Source organism: Diaporthe batatas (genome assembly GCF_019321695.1).
Source record: "Diaporthe batatas strain CRI 302-4 chromosome Unknown Contig00004, whole genome shotgun sequence".
NCBI lineage: Eukaryota > Fungi > Ascomycota > Sordariomycetes > Diaporthales > Diaporthaceae > Diaporthe > Diaporthe batatas.
Window position 1 is genome coordinate 1 of NW_025408551.1, and position 17718 is coordinate 17718.

Genomic DNA, 17718 nt, shown 5'->3' on the forward strand with positions numbered 1-17718 from the left:
AACTCAAACAATTAGGCACCAAGGTCGCACGGGCATTACAGTTGAAGCAACTACACAAGAAAAGGCCTGCTTTAAACCAAGCAAAGGTTGCCGAAGAGAGAGAGTATATCAACGAGGTCCAGAAACAGTCATTGGCAGCATTCTACGATGCCCCTGTTGGACAACGTGTGATGAAAGAAAACCAACAATGGGTTTCTTGGCGAAGGTCAAGCCTCAAGTGTGTGCTGTGCCATACCTTGTGGTACGATAGGACACCGGCATCAAGCCGTCGACCGAGTATGAAGACACTCGGCACGTTTACATCCGGCACGGTCAAGTTCTTGGGCCATTTTTTCGATCACGTTGAACACAACGAATCAGTGAGATGTGAGGCGTTCATACGCTTCCTCAATGATGTTCCGCTGTTCAGTGAGTTTTATCCGCTGAAGTCTAGTAGGGCTTAACGACTGATAATATACAGGAGATGCCCACGGTGGCTTCCTAGATATAGTTGAGGTATGTGAGATGGGGACCGTCCCAGACAAACCTATGATCCATCTGTACCGGGCACCACGTACTTGGTAAAGTATATACTACAAGATGGGATGAGATGATGGTGGAAATGCGAGTACAGACAAACTATTAGCTATGTGGCTATTGCTGTTATTTTTGGTATCCTGCTATACATGACAATCAAAGTTTTAACTTCTTCTTAACATGACTGCCACTATTATTGGGAGCCCTCCGGCAGTAAGTCCGTCGCTTCGCCACCATGGGGCCCGTACTATTAGGACTAGGTGAGATGTCCCTACCGAGGGGCAATGAGCCTTGGCAAACAAGGCACCACGGTTCCGCCGTAGTGTACAGGCCCACTAGGTGCCGGTGAGCTGTGTGCTACATACTATATTGTGAATGAACCACGTGAAGCTCCGTTATAACGCGAATAACCGCATCGATAAGACTGCCACTATCACCGCCTGGAAGGCCAAGTATAAGGCCGACCTCCACTATGAGAGCAAGAACATTATATGCCAATATATCACCAGTCTAATCGACTATATTATAAACTATAGCATGGTGAAATATCACGCTCTTACTAATTATAAGGTTAATCTTATTGCTAAGGGCATTACTAATAAAGTTATAGATGCATTTTAGGGTGCTAACATTCACAACGTGTATAGCCGTAGCTTCACCGCCGATATTAACTAACTAATCCGTAAGTCTCATAGGGGAAAAAATAGAAGAGGATAGGGAGCCAAGCGGCCCTAACTTTAAGTTACTTATTATAGATAGGAGAGAGGATTTCTATGTTTTACGGCCCCGGCTATATTCGACCGGTAACTTATCTTTAAACCCTTATTTACTATAGTTATAATATAGTAATTTTATAGGTTAATAAGTTAATTAATAGTATTTATATCTAATTTAATTTATAAAATTATATTAATAATTAATATATATTAAATATTTAATTATATATTTAATAAATAATTTATTTTATAATTTATATTTATATTTTTAAAATTAATTTAAAAGTAAAAATTTAATAAATTTTATAATATATTATTTTATTATATAAATTATAAATTATTTATATTTTTAATTTTATTATTAAATTAAAAATAAATAATTAAAATTTTAAAAATAAAATATAATATATTTTTAAAAATTAATTTAATTAAGTTTATTATATAAATTTTATAATAACTTTATAATTATTTATAATATTATTTATTATTAAAAATATTTTTATATTAATATATTAAATTATATTAATTTAAATTAATATTATTAATTTATTAAAAGTTAAAGTTATTATAAATTATAAATTATTTAATTTAATATTAATAAATATTATATATAAATATTAAATTTATTATATAATTTAAATAAATTAATTAAATAAATAAAATAAAGTTATTATTTCTTTAAAAGTTTTAATTTTATTTTATAAATAAATATTTATTAAATAAAATTATTTAAAAATAATTATTTAATTAATTTATTAAATTAAAAGATAACTTTTAAATAAAATAATTATACTTTATTATTATATATTTAAATTTATAATTTTAATAACTTTATTATAAATAAAATAATTATTAATAATTAAATTTATAATTATATAAAATAAACTTATTTTTAAAAAGAATTATTAATATTTAAAATAATTAATATATTTTTAAAAATTAAAAATTATAAATTTAATTTAAAAATTAAAATTTATAAAAGTTTTAAATTTAAATTTAAAAGTTTTAATTTAATATTTATATTTATAAAAATAAGTATTTATATAATTTAAAAAAGTTTAAATTAAATTAAAAATTAAATTAAATTATAATAAAGAATTAATTAAATAAAAATTAATTAAAAATTATAATTATAAGTTTTTAATTTTATATTAAAAATTATTTTATTATATAATTAAAAATAAAATTATAAATTTTATAATATTTAATTAAATAAATAAAATTATTAAATTAAATTTTATATATATTTTATTATAAAGGTATTATAATATAAATTTTAATAAATAATTTAAATATATTATTTAAATATAATTATTTATTAATTATATTAAAATTATTTAATATATTAAACTTTTATTATATATTTAATTAAATTTATATTTACTTTTAATATTTATTAATAAATTTTAAAATATTATAATTAATATTAATTAAAATACTTTTAAAAATATTAATTAATTTAATTATATAATTAAATTTTATAATAATTAATATATTATTTATATTATTTATAATATTTTAATATTATATATAATTATTTATTATTTTTATTAATTATATAATATAATTATAAAAATATATTTATAATATTAATAGTTAGTTTAACTTATATATAAGAAGTAATTAGTTAAAATAGAGTGAATTAATAATAGTTAGAAGGTCTACCTAGCTAGGTAGTGAAGCACCTAGTTAGGTTAGCTAGACCTACTAACTAAACTTAGTCCGTGCGTACGTATAGGCCCACTAGCCTTGTAGTGGCTAATCCACTACAGCTTGCTATTCCTATACTAGCAACTTTTTAGTTTTCTAAAATTAAGGTCCAACATCCCTTCCTTTCAGTTAATTAGAGAGCTTTATTTATTAATAAAGTAGGTTTTAACTAAATCGCTTAGAATTACTACTAAATATATGATTGCAATTTGCTCGATTTAAGCGCCTAAAAAACGCTTCAAATCGATGTTTTATGAATCGCCTAAATCGCTCGAATTTGAATTGCTTTAGTAGGTGAAATCGAGCCTAAATTGCTAATTAGTCGCTTGCCGGGCCGTTACTATGTAGCACCAACTGCCAACACCTAGCTAGTCGGCCAGTCGGTCAGTTAGCCCTTCTAATAGTTTCTTCTTTAGTGGTGAACTATCGCTTACTTCGTCGATCCTTCGTCTTCTTGGTTAGCCAATTAAATAGCTATAGTATCTCTTTCTTATTAGGGTAGGGTATTTAAATAAGGGTAAGGAGGGCTTTAAGTAGTGTCTTAGTACTTAGCCTAGTATAAATACCGCTAAAATAGAGGTTATTATAAAAATCTTTAAAAAACTTTAATTTAACTTATTTAAAATAGTCTTTAATTTAATTTTTAAAGGTTTTATAAAAGTATTAAAAGTTTTTATTAGAGTAATAATTAAAGTTATTAATAAACTATTAAACTTCCTTATTATTAATTTTAATAATTATATATTTCTTTTTATAAATATTATTAATATACTTTTTTATTTTATTTTTTAATTTAAACTTTTTATTATAATATAAATAGAAATATTATTAATATATATTTATAATAGTTATAAATAATTTTATTTTTAAATTTAAAGTTATAATAGCTATACTTATTAAAGTATTTTTATTTAAATATTATAAAAGAGAAAAAGAAAGAAGTTAAAAGTATATAAAAGTTATTTATTTAATTAATTATTTAAATAATATAAAAAGGTAAATAGATAAATAAGTTAATTAATAAATAGTTAAATATTAGTTTAAAAGTTTAATAAATAAATTTAAATTATTAATTATAAAAGAAAGTTATTATTAAAGTTATAAAATTTAATTAATAAAAGTATTTTATTTAATTAATTTATATTTAAATAGTTTAAATAATTTTATTTTTAAAAAATTATAATAATAATAATATTATTATTAATTTATTTTTAAAACTATAATAATAAAATAACTTTATTAATTTATTTTTTAAATTTAATATTTAAATAATTTAAATAATTTACTTTATTATTAAAAGTTAATTAATAATTAATTAATAATAATTAATTTAATTTATATATAAAAATAATTAATTAAAATAAAATAAATTAATAATAATTAAAAGTTTATTTAATTAAATAATAAAGTATTTAATTAAATTAATTAAATTTATTAATTAAATTTAATTTATATATATATATATATAAGTTTATTAACTTTATAATAATTAATTTATTATAATTTATTATTTTTATAAATATTATATAATATTTTAAATAAAATAATAATTATAAATTAAATTTATATTTTTATATATAATATTATAATTAATTTATTTTAAATAATTATATATAATATTATAATAATATAAAATAAAATATTTTAATATTTTAAAATATATTTTATATATTATAATATTATAAAATTAATATATTATAATAAATTTTAATTTTATATTTATATATATTTATATATTATTAAATTAAATTTAAAATAAAATTATAATAATATAAATATTAATAAAATTTATTAATAAAAATAAAAAAGAAAATAAAATATTTAAATATTTTATTAATTTAAAATTATATAAATATAAATTTTAAAATAATTAAATTTTATTTTTAATTTATAAATAATTATATTATTTATTATATTATTAAAATATTAAATTATTTTTATTAATTTTATAAAAATAAAATATATATATATAATTATATAATTTATATATATATATAACAATATATAAAAATATATTATATTATTTATTATTTAAAATTAATTTAATAAATATTAAATTTAAATAATAATAAATTATATTAAAATATATTAAAATATATTAAAATATATTAAAATATATTAAAAATATATTAAATAAATAATAATATTTTATTATAAATTATTTATATTTTTAATTTTATTATTAAATTAAAATAAATAATTAAAATTTTAAAAAAATAAAATAAAATATATTTATTAAAAATTAATTTAATTAAATTTATTATATAAAACTTTTATAATAACTTTATAATTATTTATAATATTATTTATTATTAAAAATATTTTTATATTAATATATTAAATTATATTTAATTTATTTAAATTAATATTATTAATTTATTAAAAATTAAAATTATTATAAATTATAAATTAATTTAATATTATTAAATATTATATATAATATTATTATATAATTTAATTTTAAATTAATTAAAATAAATAAAAATAAAAATTATTATTTTTAAAAGTTTTAATTTTATTTAAATAAATATTTATTAAATAAAATTATTTAAAAATAATTATTTAATTTATTATATTATTAAATTAAAAATAATTAAATAAAATAATTATATTTTATTATTTAAATTTATAATTTTAATAATTTTATAAAAAAATTATTAATAATTAAATTTATAATTATATAAAAATAAATTTTATTTAAAAATTATTATTATTTAAAATAATTAATATATTTTAAAAAGTTAAAATTATAAATTTAATTTAAAATATATTAAAATTTATAAAATTTTAAATTTAAATTTAAAAACTTTAATTTAAAATTTAATTTATTTAAAAATATTAAATAAATTTAAAAAAGTTTAAATAAAATTAAATTAAATTAAATTATAATATAATAAAATAATAAAATAAAAATTAATTAAAAATTATAATTATAAATTATTTATATTTATTTAATTTTATTTTTAAATTAAAAATAAATAATTAAAATTTTTAAAAATAAAATATAATATATATTTTAAAAATTAATTTAATTAAATTTATTATATAAAACTTTTATAATAACTTATAATATTATTTATTATTAAAAATATATTTTAATATTAATATATTAAGTTATATTTAATTAATTTAAATTAATATTTTTAATTTATTAAAAATTAAAATTATTATAAATTATAAATTAATTTAATATTAATAAATATTATATATAAATATTAAATTTATTATATTAATTATTTATATTTTTAATTTTATTATTAAATTAAAATAAATAATTAAAATTTTAAAATAATAAAATTTATATATTTTATTAATTTAAATATTTATAATAATAAATTTAAATTATTATTTTTATTTAATTTTAAATTAAATAATAATTTTATATTATATTAAATTAATTAAATAATAATATAATAAATAAATTAAATTAATAAATTTTTAAAATTTAAATATTTTATTATTTATTATAATTTATATTATATAATAAATAATAATAAAATAAAAATAATAAATAATTTTTATTATATATAATTTATAAATATATTATAAAATTCTATTTAATTAAATTAAAATAAATATTAATAAATATTTTAAATTTAATATTAAATTATATTTTTAATTTAAATATTTTTATTATTATTATTTTAATTAAAATATTTATATAAATTTATAAATTATTTATTATAAAATTTAATTTTAATTAAATTATATTAAATAATTTATTAATTATAATTATTTTAAAATAATTAATAATTAATTAATAAATTAAATTTCTTTAAAATAAATTATTTTAAATATAATATTATTAAAAATATTTAAAATTTATTATTTAATTTATATTAAAAATTAATATAAATTTATTTAATTAAAAAACTTTTTTTAAAATTTAATTTAATTTTTTAAAATTTAAATTTTATATAATATTAAATTTTAAATTTTTATTTAATTATTTTATAAAATTTTAAATATTTAAATAAATTAATTTAAAATTTAATAAAATATTATAAAATATATGTTGGTTGGCTTAGCTTACGCGTAAGAAGTGGTTGAAGTGGTGTGTCTTGGTGTTGGTTAGAAGGTCTGCCTGGTGGGCGCGGAAGCGCCTAGTTGGGTTGGCCAGACCTTGTTGACTAAGCAGTTGGCCCGTGCATATGCACGGACCACTATTGACCTGGCTTGTAGTGGCTAATCCATTGCAGCCTACTATTCCCATACTGGCACCTTTTTAGTCTTCCAAAATCTTCCTTCCAGCCAATTAGAGAGCTCCATTTGCTGACAAAGCAGTTTTCGACTAAATTGCTCTAATTGCTTAGAATTGCCACCAAACGTGCAATTGCAATTTGCTTGATTTAAGCGGTCTAAAACGCTCCAAATTGACGTTTTGCGAATCGCCCAAATCGCTCGAATTCGAATTGCTTTAGTAGGCGAAATCGAGTCTAAATTGCCAATTGCTTGCCGGGCCGTTTGCCAGGTGGTCGCCAACTGCAGCCATGTTTGGCTAGTTGGCCCTTTTGGCAGTTTCTTCTTCTTCTGTGGTTAATGCTTCGAATCGACGTTTATAAGTCGCCTAGTTGCCCAATTGCCAATTGCTTGCCGGGCCGTTGCCAGTTGCTTGCCAATTGTAACCAATTGTCGGTTGATCCATAACCGTCGGTCGGTCTAGTTGGTCCTTCTGGCAGTCTCTTTCCTTGTGGCTTGGCTAGCCAAGGCGCTTTGGTGTGCGTTGGGTGGGCTTCCTCTAGTCAGAGTAGCAATTGTCGAAATCGTCGTCGAAGTTGCAATTGTCGCAATCATTACTATAGTTGAAATTGTCGTCTGGGCAGCAGTTGTCGCCTAGGTCGAAGTCTTCGTTTGGGGCAAAGTCTGGTCCACCTTCGTCTAAGTAGCAGTCCTCCTCTTCCTCATAGTCTTGGTCTCCGCCAGCGATGTAGTTGTCTTGGTTGGGCTTGGATTGGCGGGTTGGGGCGAAGCCACCAAAGCCACCGCCGCCGCCGCCACTGCCAGCAAGGCTGACTGGGGCGAAGCCACTATTCGCAACGGGCTTGGGCTTAGGCTTGGTCGGCCTGCTCGTAGGGTTGGCGATGTAGGGCCAGCCTGGCCAGGGAATCTGCTTGATCCAAGCACCTCTCATGTGGCGATTGAAGTACTCTGGTTCAGTGAGGTATTCCTTCCACTTGTTGCTGTGAGCATTACAAGTCTGGGTTAATACAACCTTGAACTCGTAATGGGTAAAGGGCTTGTTGATTGGTGGGGCGGGAGTCCTCTTAGGAAACTCGTACTGGGTAAGAGGGTTGTTGATCGGTCGGGTAGAAGTCTTTGTCTGGGGCACCGTTTGTTTGGGCGCTGCCTGCTTAGGCGCTACCTGCTTGGTCGGCTTGGTAGGGGGGTTGATAGGTGGCTTGGTTGCTTGGGCGCTGCCTGCTTGGTTGGTTGCTTGGGTAGTTTGGGCAGCCTTCTGGGCCGCTGCGTGTTCCTCCTTATGGGTATCGCCAATGTGCTTCTTCATCTTGTTTTTTGACTTGAACTTCTTTTGGTAGTACGGGCAGGAGCACTGTTGGCGCGCGCCTATAGTAGCTGTGGACGACTTCATCGCGAGAGACTTGGGGGTTGTGGGCAGCCATGACGCCAGAGTGTTTTTGTTTGGGTGTTGCGAGAGAGAGAGAGAGAAGTCGAAAGAGTGTATGAAAGTTGCTTGCTTGGGTGATGTAAGGTAGGCTGGCAAACGGGTTGATTGGCAGGCAGCCAAACGGGTTGGCGGGCATACAGCCAAACGCCAGTTTGAGGGTAGGCTCGAATTGTCGATTCGCGAGAGGGATTGCCCGACAGGTAGAAAAGGCTGCTACGGCCATTCGTAGTCTGACGCTTCTTGTAGGCTGTCGCGAGAGAGGTTTGTCGCGAGAGAGAGTGTTGTCGCTAGAGTTGCAAGACTTGCCCAGCGAAGGGGTCCTGCTTGGTGGTTGATTGCGCCTGGGCAGCCCAGACGACTCGCCTTCTTTAGGCTGCGACGACGATGGCAGCATTGTTGATTCGTCTTCTTCAGACTTGACGCTTAAGCAGCTTAGACGATTTACCTTGCTGTTAGAAGCCAGTTGGCAACTGATTAGTGTCGGTTGGCTTAGCTTACGCGTAAGAAGTGGTTGAAGTGGTGTGTTTTGGTGTTGGTTAGAAGGTTTGCCTGGTGGGCGTGGAAGCGCCCAGTTGGGTTGGCCAGACCTTGCTGACTAAGCAGTTGGCCTGTGCGTACGCACGGACCACTATCAACCTGGCTTGCAGTAGCTAATCCACTGCAGCCTACTATTCCCATAATATATTTATTTTTTAAATTTATTAAAATTAATTTATTTATAATAGTTAAAAATAATAATAAATTATAAATTAAATTATTATAAATATATAATATTAATTTAATAAATTAAATTTTTTATTTTTATTAATTAATTTAAAAAACTTTATATATTATTTTTATAATATTATTAATAAAAACTTTTTTTAATTTAATTAATAAATTAATATTATTAATATAATAATAAAATATTTTATAAAAATTAATTTTATATTAAAATTTTAATATATATATATTATTATTATTATTTAAATTATTTATATTAATTATTATTAATAAATAATATTAAAATTAAATTTTTATATATTAAAATAATTAAAAATATTAATTATAATTATAAAATAAAATAAAAATTAAAATATTATTTTATTTATATAAATAAAGTTTTAATTTTTTATTAATTTTAAAATTAATATATTATATTATATTTATTTTAATAAATTAATATAATTTAATATATTAATATAAAAAAATATTTTTAATAATAAATAATATTATAAATATAAATTATAAAATTATTATAAAAATTTTATATAATAAATTTAATTAAATTAATTTTTAAAAATATATTATATTTTATTTTTAAAATTTTAACTATTTACTTTTAATTTAATAATAAAATTAAAAATATAAATAATTTATATTTATTTTAATATTTTAAAAATTATTAAATATTTTTAAAATATATATTTTAAAATTTTAAATATTAAAATAAAAACTTTATATTTTATTTATTTAAAATAATAATTTAAAAATAAATAATATTTTAAAATTATATAAAATTAATTTATAAATTTAAAATTATATAAAACTTTTAAATTAATATAATATTTATTTTTATTATATTTAAATATTATTAAAATAAATTTTAAATTTATTTATTTAATTAAAAATTAATATTTATTTATTTAATAATTATATTTATTTATTTAATTTTTAATTATTTATTTAATATAAAAATTTATATATAAAATTTATATAAAATTATATATTTAATTAAAATCTTTTAAATTTTAATATTTTTAATATAAACTTTTATATATTTTTAATATATTTTTAATATATTTTTAATATTTTTAATATATTTTTAATATACTTTTAAATTTTTAATTTATATATATTTATATTTTTATTAAATATTTAAATATTAATTAAATATTAAAAATTAAAAGTTTAAAATTAAAAATTAAAAAAATTAAAAATTAAAAATATATAATTTTATTTTTATTTTTAATTTTTAATTTTTAATATTTAATTAATATTTAAATATATATAAATTAAAAATATATTAAAATATATTTAAAATATTAAAAGTTTATATTTAAAATATTAAAATTAAAAGAAAATTATATTATAAAGTTTTTAATATTAATTTAAAAATATTTATAAATATAAAAATTATTTAAAAATTAATATTAAATAAATAATTAATAAAAATAAATAAATAAATATAATTATTAAATAAATAAATATTAACTTTTAATTAACTTTTAAAATATAAATTAATAAAAATTTTAAAAACTTTTATTTTTTATATATTATAAAATAAATTAAATAAAATTATTATTAAATTTAATAAATAAATAAAATTAAATTAAAAGTTTATTAAATTAAAAATAATAATAATTATAATATATATATTTATATTAAAAGTTATTAATTTTAAAATTAAAAATTTAAATTTATTTAATAAATATTTAAATAATAATTTTTTAAATTTAATAAATAATAATTTTATTTAATTTATATTATAAAGTTTATTATAAATAAAAATAAAATTAAATAAATATATTTATAAATATATATAAATAAATAAAATTCTTTATTATATATAATAATTAACTATAAGTACCTTTATTTAAAGGTTTAGGAAGCCTTAATATATAGTTTAATTAGGTGATCCTAAGTTAAGTAGTAGAATATTTATATAAATTATCTTGTGTAGATATAGAGGTCGCAGGGTAGGGCGAGCACCGTAGGAGCCTGTGTTATTAGCTCGACTAATGGGACACTACACTCCCATCCCATAGGCCTTAACAGGCCGGAATTGCAGGTCATGTATGGTAGTTGCCCTGAAGACAAGCCTTGATTGTCCAATCGTGTGAATGCTAAAAGCGTGTCGAAGAGATGCAAGCGGATTGATGGGCATCGTGAGGCCTTGGCTTTCCAGATCGCTAGCCCACATAGAGATCTCGTCAACGGCAGGTTCACAGCCCAACACTTGTCTTCCTTTTTCCAACCTGAACGCCTTCGCTAATGCAGAATACAAGCCACCGAGACAGTCGGCCCTCGGAGGGCCTGCTTCAACAGGAGTGTCACCAAGCTTAAGCTGACTGCTATAGCCTCGCTCACTGCAGCAGCTCCTCGCAGGTCCAGTCCTCGTAGCTGCGAGGTGTTAGCAAGGCGAGCGGGCCAGCTAGGGGCCAGGAGACGTACTATCCATCAGGCATGTATCGCCGCACAATCAGGGGGACCTTCTTCTCCCGCAGCTCCTTGATGGCTATTTGAAGCGGGTCGGTCTCTCCCTCGAGATCGACGAGAACGGGAGCGTTCATGCTGCGATGATGTTAGCCTCCTCGTCCTCGGCATATCGCGCCAGCCGTGACCAGCCCATAATGCGGGCGCGCGTACCTGATCTGCAGAGCCCGTGTGCCCAGGATACGAGCCTTCTCGTACTTTGTCATGTAAGGCGTCGTAGTCCGCTGGTCGTTGGGGATCTTCTTGTCCTTGTGCGACTTGACGCTGTCCTTTGCGGCGGCTGCAGGGTCGCCCGAGGGGACGATGTTGTCGGCGTCCTCGTCGGCGGCGCCATTTGCGCCTCCCTCGGCGCCGTCCTGGGGCTCAGGCGAGTAGTACTCTTCCTGCAGATCGTCCTCGTCGTAGTAGGGCTCCTCGCTGTGGAAAGAGAGTCGCCTTAGCACACCATTCTTGAGAGGCGCGCGACGGCGCGCCTTCGACCCAAGTCGAGACTTACCCTCCTCCGGCTCCTCCAACCTCGTTTCCAAAGTCGTCTTCGCCGCCGCCGTAGTCAGACATTATGCTTTGTGTGTGTTGGGTCTGTTGGGTGAGTGCCGAGTCGGGTCGTGGGTGGGCGGGTCAGGTTGGAATGGATTCTTTGTGTTGGGAGCGCCGGAAGAAGGGGCGGCTGGCTTTGCGACGAAGCAGGCAATCGCAGAAAACTTTAGCTGTACGTAGTACCGAAAGGCTGAAATCCACAGGGATGCTACGTTGGCGCCCCACCAATCAAAATCCGTCAAATCCGAGAAGGGCCCCACAACAGCTGACTTCGCATCGCCCAGGCCCCAAGGCTGGGGGAAAAAAGTTCGAGCAGAAGCACTTAAAGACCGACGCTCGATTCATCTTGCTCCACTGCACTTGCCTACTGCACGCCGCCAAGTTGCGAGCGTCAAAATGAAGCGCAAGGCAGATGACGAGGCATCTGAGGGCCCATCGAAACGGCAATTGGTTGATTCGGGCCCTGAAATCAGCACAGGCATGCACAATCGCCTCGCCCTACCGCCATTGCACCTTGTCGCTAACCAAACTGCAGCCGAAGACAGCGTTTCTCACATCGGCAGCGATGATGCTACGAGCGTCCAGACACCAGCCGAGGCCCAGACCTCCCCGACTGTTGTGAGCGCGACCTCACGAGCCTCCAAGAGGCGCAACTACCCCTCCGAGCAAAAGACGAGCAAATGCACCTGGCCGGGCTGCCCCAAGACCTTCAACCGGCCCGCACGCCTCGTGGCCCACTTGCGCTCCCACACCAACGAGCGACCGTACAAGTGCACCCACGAGGGCTGCGACAAAGACTACACCGAGAGCAAGCACCTGAAGCTCCACCTCATCTCCCACACCAAGGAGACCAAGTACAAGTGCGACAAATGCGACAAGTCCTTCGCGACGGGCACCAGGCTGCGCCGGCACCAGGCGGTGCACGAGGGCCAGGAGCGGTTCCGGTGCAGGGACTACCCGCCGTGCAACCAGTCATTCCGCAAGCACCAGACGCTCCAGCGGCACATCCTCAAGGAGCACGAGGGCAAGAAGGCGTACCCGTGCACGCACGAGGGCTGCGGCGCGTCGTACGACTCGGCCAACTCGCTGCGGAGCCACGCCGAGCGGGACCACGGGGAGATCCGGTTCTGGTGCGGCGAGTGCTGCGAGGACGCCGCCAACAACCCGGGCGACGAGACCAAGCAGCCCGTGGGCTTCACGACGCAGTTCCTGCTGGACGCGCACATGCGGCAGGACCACGTCAACTGCATCTTCTGCGACGTCAGGTTCTCGGGCGCCTATCATCTGGAGCAGCACATGGAGATGTACCACTCCGGGCTGTCGGTCGAAGACCGCAAGACGGTCCCCTGTACGTTCCCGGGCTGCACCAAGAAGTTCACCAAGAAGGCCAACATGAACAGCCACTACCGCTCCGCGCACGAGGGCAAGCGCTTCGTCTGTGGCAAGGTGAACACGTTCGACGTCGCCGGCCTGGAGGACTGGAACTGGACCGAGGAGGGCTGCGGCGAGGGCTTCGTCGACAAGGCCAGGATGGCGCAGCACATTCTCTTTGTGCACCTGGGCAGGCCCCGCCCGCTGGCCGACGCGGGCTTGACGGCCTGCGCACCCAAGGCCGCTGGCCCCGCCAGTTTTCTTAACGAGATCTCTGGCGTCGCGAACGAGGAGCGCCGCCAGATCGTCTGCACCGCACCCGACTGCGCCGCACGCTTCATACGCTACGCCGACCTCCACAACCACGTCCAGGCCCGGCACCCCGAGCATGCCGCCGAGGTCCTGCTTTTGGGCGAGTCTGAGGTCCCACGACTGCACAACGGGGACGTTGTCTGGGGCGACAGCCCCGCCGACGCTGGTGGTGAGCAGCCGCAGTCCCCCGACTGGGGTCTGGCCTATGGCGACGCCGCCGCTAGGTCCGTTGCGTCGCAGCCACAGCCGGACTGGGACCGCGAAGAGGCGAACTTGATGCAGCTAATTGAGCTGGGTGACTCGGCCATCGACCCAAGTCTCTTGCTCCACGCTTGAGGTACAGATGGATAGGGCCAGACGAGAACAGATAGATGGTGTTTGCTTCTTTGCTATTTCGATGGACCAGAGCTTATGGAGATACCCTTTTGATTTGAAACAGGCGCAATAGGTAAAAACAAAAGTGGCATTACGTCGTTGTGGACGCACGTAAGGGGCATATTTGATCACAACAGCGGCGCGGAGGGGCGAATGGGTTGCTACAAACATCTTGGCCGAACTTGTTGGAACAGTCACCCTCTTCTTAAGAAAAGAGATGAACAAGAGACTCTCACAGGTCATAATAACAATGCTTTGATTCAATATGAAGGTGGTGCCGGTTCCTTTGGGGACCCCCTCCCCCGGGGGGCGATTTTGGTATCCCCTGATGATTAAAAAGCAATGGTGAATTCGCCTTGACCAATGTGTTCCCACTCCCAGTTGCACCACCCTGCCACAAAAACCGTTGTAAAAGAATACGCCGTACCCGAAACCCCGGATGCTGCCAAGCTCCTCGGGGGAAAACACGCCAAAAAACCAGAATCCCACTGCTTTGACCATATCTATCCACCCATGCACCGTGCTATATGATATTCACTCTTGCCACCACGCCTTTGGAGTGTGGATGGCTCATTCTGAGTTTTCTCTGCCGATTACAGTCTCCCTTCGTGCTAACCCCACTAATTCTGATACACAAACGTGCCAGCACCAGGTCACCTCAAAACTCAGTGGTGGCCGGCAATTGCATTGCTCACTCCCAAGAGCACCGTGCCGAGGAACGCAAAGGCGATGCTCAGGTTGCGGTTGTGGTTCAAACTCAGGCTCTCGACAAAGAGCTGCAGAGCAACACTCGTCATGATGCCCGCCGTGGCAGCGAAAAGGATCGCATAGGCGGTATTGTCAATTCCGACCTCGCCGCCAGAGCCAAAGAACCTGAACAGCAGCCATGCTATGCCAGCTCCCATAGGCTGGCTGAAGCCGCCAAGAAGACTGGACCAGGCTATCGCTTTCAGGCGCGAACCTAGAGCCATGTACAATGGAAGGGCCATGGCGAACCCCTCGGCAATGTTGTGGACAAAGAGAGCCATGAAGACATTGAAACCGAGTTGGGGGTTCGCGTGGTTGGTGGCGTAGGTGATGAAGCCCTCGGGGAACTTGTGCAGCGCGATTGCGATGACGGTCTGCAGGCCGATGGACAGAAACGCATTGGCCGGGACATGGTGGTGATGAGCTGCACCGTCTTGGGCTTCCAGATCGGTGCTTGCCTCTGACATGTGGTCATGGGAGTAGTCATCCTCTAGGTGAGGGTGGTGATCGTGGTGATGTTGATCGTGATCGTAGTGGTCGTAGAGGCCGGTCCCAGCCGTTGCCTCCTGTGAACGGCTGCGGCCGGCCTGACGGAGCGGGCTGAGAGGTGAAGCCGCCCCCGAATCAACCTCACTACCCTCCTCCGATAGCCTCTCGAACAGCGGCGCTGTAGGCTGAAAGACGCTCTTGTTCATGCGGGAAAGGGAGCGTGAGTTCTGCCTTGACACCGCGGACCGCGAGGCCACGTGCTTGAAGCACTCTTGCCCGCAGGGGTCACTGTAACCAAAGCAAGGGCCATCGACATCACAGGTCCGCTTGGTGTCCTTGACGAAGGACATGACGCGGTCGCGCATGTCAATGAGGGATGGGCGACGACCAACGCTGGCAGAGGAATACTTGGGAGCCAGTGTCTGTTGATGCAGGCTGTCCGTAACAGCCGAGAGGCCGTGCTGTTGGGGATCTGGATGTGGGCGTCCGTTGGCCTGCTGGTTCCCGGCAGATGATAGGAGCGGCGTGGACTCTGAGACGCGCGGGTGACCGTGGGAGTCGTCGTGGGCATGCGAGTGTGCGTGGCCATTTTCGTGCAGCTTGGTGACGGTGGTTACCCTTCTCCCCTGGGACGACAGCCGCGTCCTCGCCCTACCGATACGCGAGGGCTGGCGGCTCGCACCATGAGCGTGATCGTGCTTCGCATGGCCGTCGGCTTCATCCGCGTCGTCGTGGGTGTGATCGCAGTCAACCACATGCGAGGGCATGACGCGGTGGAGCAGCCTCGACACAACCTGGATCCCCAGAAAGCCGGCAACAAAGCACCCCATCATGATCAAGCCGGCATCCATCGAGTCGTACTTGTCCTTGCGCAAGTACTCTTCGGACTCGGGCAGCATACTATGCAGTGCCGAGAATATCTGTGGGTTGGGCTTCGTCAGCGAGACTGGACAGAGTGGATGGAGGGTCTGCATACCATGACACCAAAACTCAGACTGAGTGAGCAGGCCAAGAAGGAATTGCTGTCCTGTATGCGGAAGTCTTGCTTGCCCGGTATGTAGCGGATCAACAAGTCGACGCATATCACACAGGCGCCCACGACGCAGGCTGCCGAGAGGTATGGCGTTAGTACAAGACATGCTACTTGTTTCAAGATCACGGCCCAGAGCCCCTAAAGGCATCGTGCCGGGAGGATAGAGGTCGGGGGGGGGGGGAGGTTATCACCTACCTATGCCGCTCACAACGCACATGATCCACCCGCGGGTGTCATTGCTCACTTCTGCCACCTCCATGATGGGCTGTCAGAGCCCTCCGGCCCTCTTGCTGGCACCGACGTTGAGGGGCCCTGGAACTGCAGGCTGTACTGGTTGGAGCGTGTAATGGGAACAAGAGACAAGGCGAGGACTCGAGCAGCCTTTGGACGGGAGTAAGCTGGGGATTTGACCTGTGGGTTGTTTTCTGGTCTGGCTGCGGGCGGAAGAGATGGTGCTGCAGTGCTGCAGTGCTGCAGTGCTGCTGACCAGCGATTTGAAGTGTGGAAGGCGCGTCTCTGCCCTCCTACCCGTCTCGTCGTGTCCGGACTGGTGTTCTGCAGTGCCCTGGTGCCCAAAGTGCCCAACAATCCGGATGCGACTGACACAAAGGGTTTGTAGGGTAAAATGGCCGCACAAAGCACTTGAGGTGATGCAGGGCGCCGCCGTCTGTGGCTTTGGGGTTGACGTGCAGGGCCGAAAGGGGAAAAAGATTCGACACGACAGAAAGTTGTAGAATGGACAGACAGACAGACAGACAGACAGACAGACAGGCCGACACAGACGGCCGGAATCTGTTGGGCTTAGGAACAGGAGGAAGCAGATGTGTATCGCAGGTATGCAGGTATGCAGGTAGGCAGGCCGGCGGGCTGGAGGCCAATGGACCACCTGCATTCATCAGCGTCTAGTCGATGTCATATTGTCGCCGCTACGCAGTACGGCGAAAAGCAGAAACGGCGTGGGGCTTGTTCACTTCTGGACCGCCTGGCCGCCTGGCCCAGCGACTCAGGGTTGCCCCTGACAAATGGCGAGCTGCCTTTTTTTCAGCACAACAGCCTGCAGCCTGCAGTGCCTGTGGCCAGCGAGAACCTCT

General features: G+C 34.1%; 4 protein-coding genes across 4 annotated transcripts; 1 reads left to right on the top strand and 3 right to left on the bottom strand.

The window, feature by feature from the left end:
• Window positions 1-7680: 7680 nt before the first annotated feature.
• KVR01_004096 (uncharacterized protein) lies at window positions 7681-8532 on the bottom strand (the record flags this gene model as incomplete). The annotated part of the gene is made up of 1 exon (XM_044789889.1): window positions 7681-8532. The coding sequence occupies one exon, from the start codon at window positions 8530-8532 to the stop codon at window positions 7681-7683; it is 852 nt and encodes a 283-aa protein (XP_044646260.1).
• Window positions 8533-11159: 2627 nt separating this feature from the next.
• KVR01_004645 (DNA-directed RNA polymerase core subunit RPO26) lies at window positions 11160-12451 on the bottom strand. Its single transcript, XM_044782213.1, has 4 exons — window positions 12260-12451; window positions 11917-12180; window positions 11722-11841; window positions 11160-11670 (listed from the first exon to the last, which is right to left on the bottom strand). The coding sequence occupies exons 1-4, from the start codon at window positions 12319-12321 to the stop codon at window positions 11634-11636; spliced, it is 483 nt and encodes a 160-aa protein (XP_044646809.1). The 5' UTR covers window positions 12322-12451; the 3' UTR covers window positions 11160-11633.
• Window positions 12452-12628: 177 nt separating this feature from the next.
• On the top strand, window positions 12629-14622 carry KVR01_004123 (uncharacterized protein). Its single transcript, XM_044789969.1, has 2 exons — window positions 12629-12778; window positions 12836-14622. The coding sequence occupies exons 1-2, from the start codon at window positions 12697-12699 to the stop codon at window positions 14317-14319; spliced, it is 1566 nt and encodes a 521-aa protein (XP_044646287.1). The 5' UTR covers window positions 12629-12696; the 3' UTR covers window positions 14320-14622.
• On the bottom strand, window positions 14599-17596 carry KVR01_004356 (Zn(2+) transporter ZRT3). Its single transcript, XM_044791091.1, has 3 exons — window positions 16823-17596; window positions 16571-16701; window positions 14599-16514 (listed from the first exon to the last, which is right to left on the bottom strand). Exons 1-3 carry the CDS (start codon window positions 16884-16886, stop codon window positions 15024-15026), a joined length of 1686 nt encoding a protein of 561 aa, XP_044646520.1. The 5' UTR covers window positions 16887-17596; the 3' UTR covers window positions 14599-15023.
• Window positions 17597-17718: the final 122 nt, after the last annotated feature.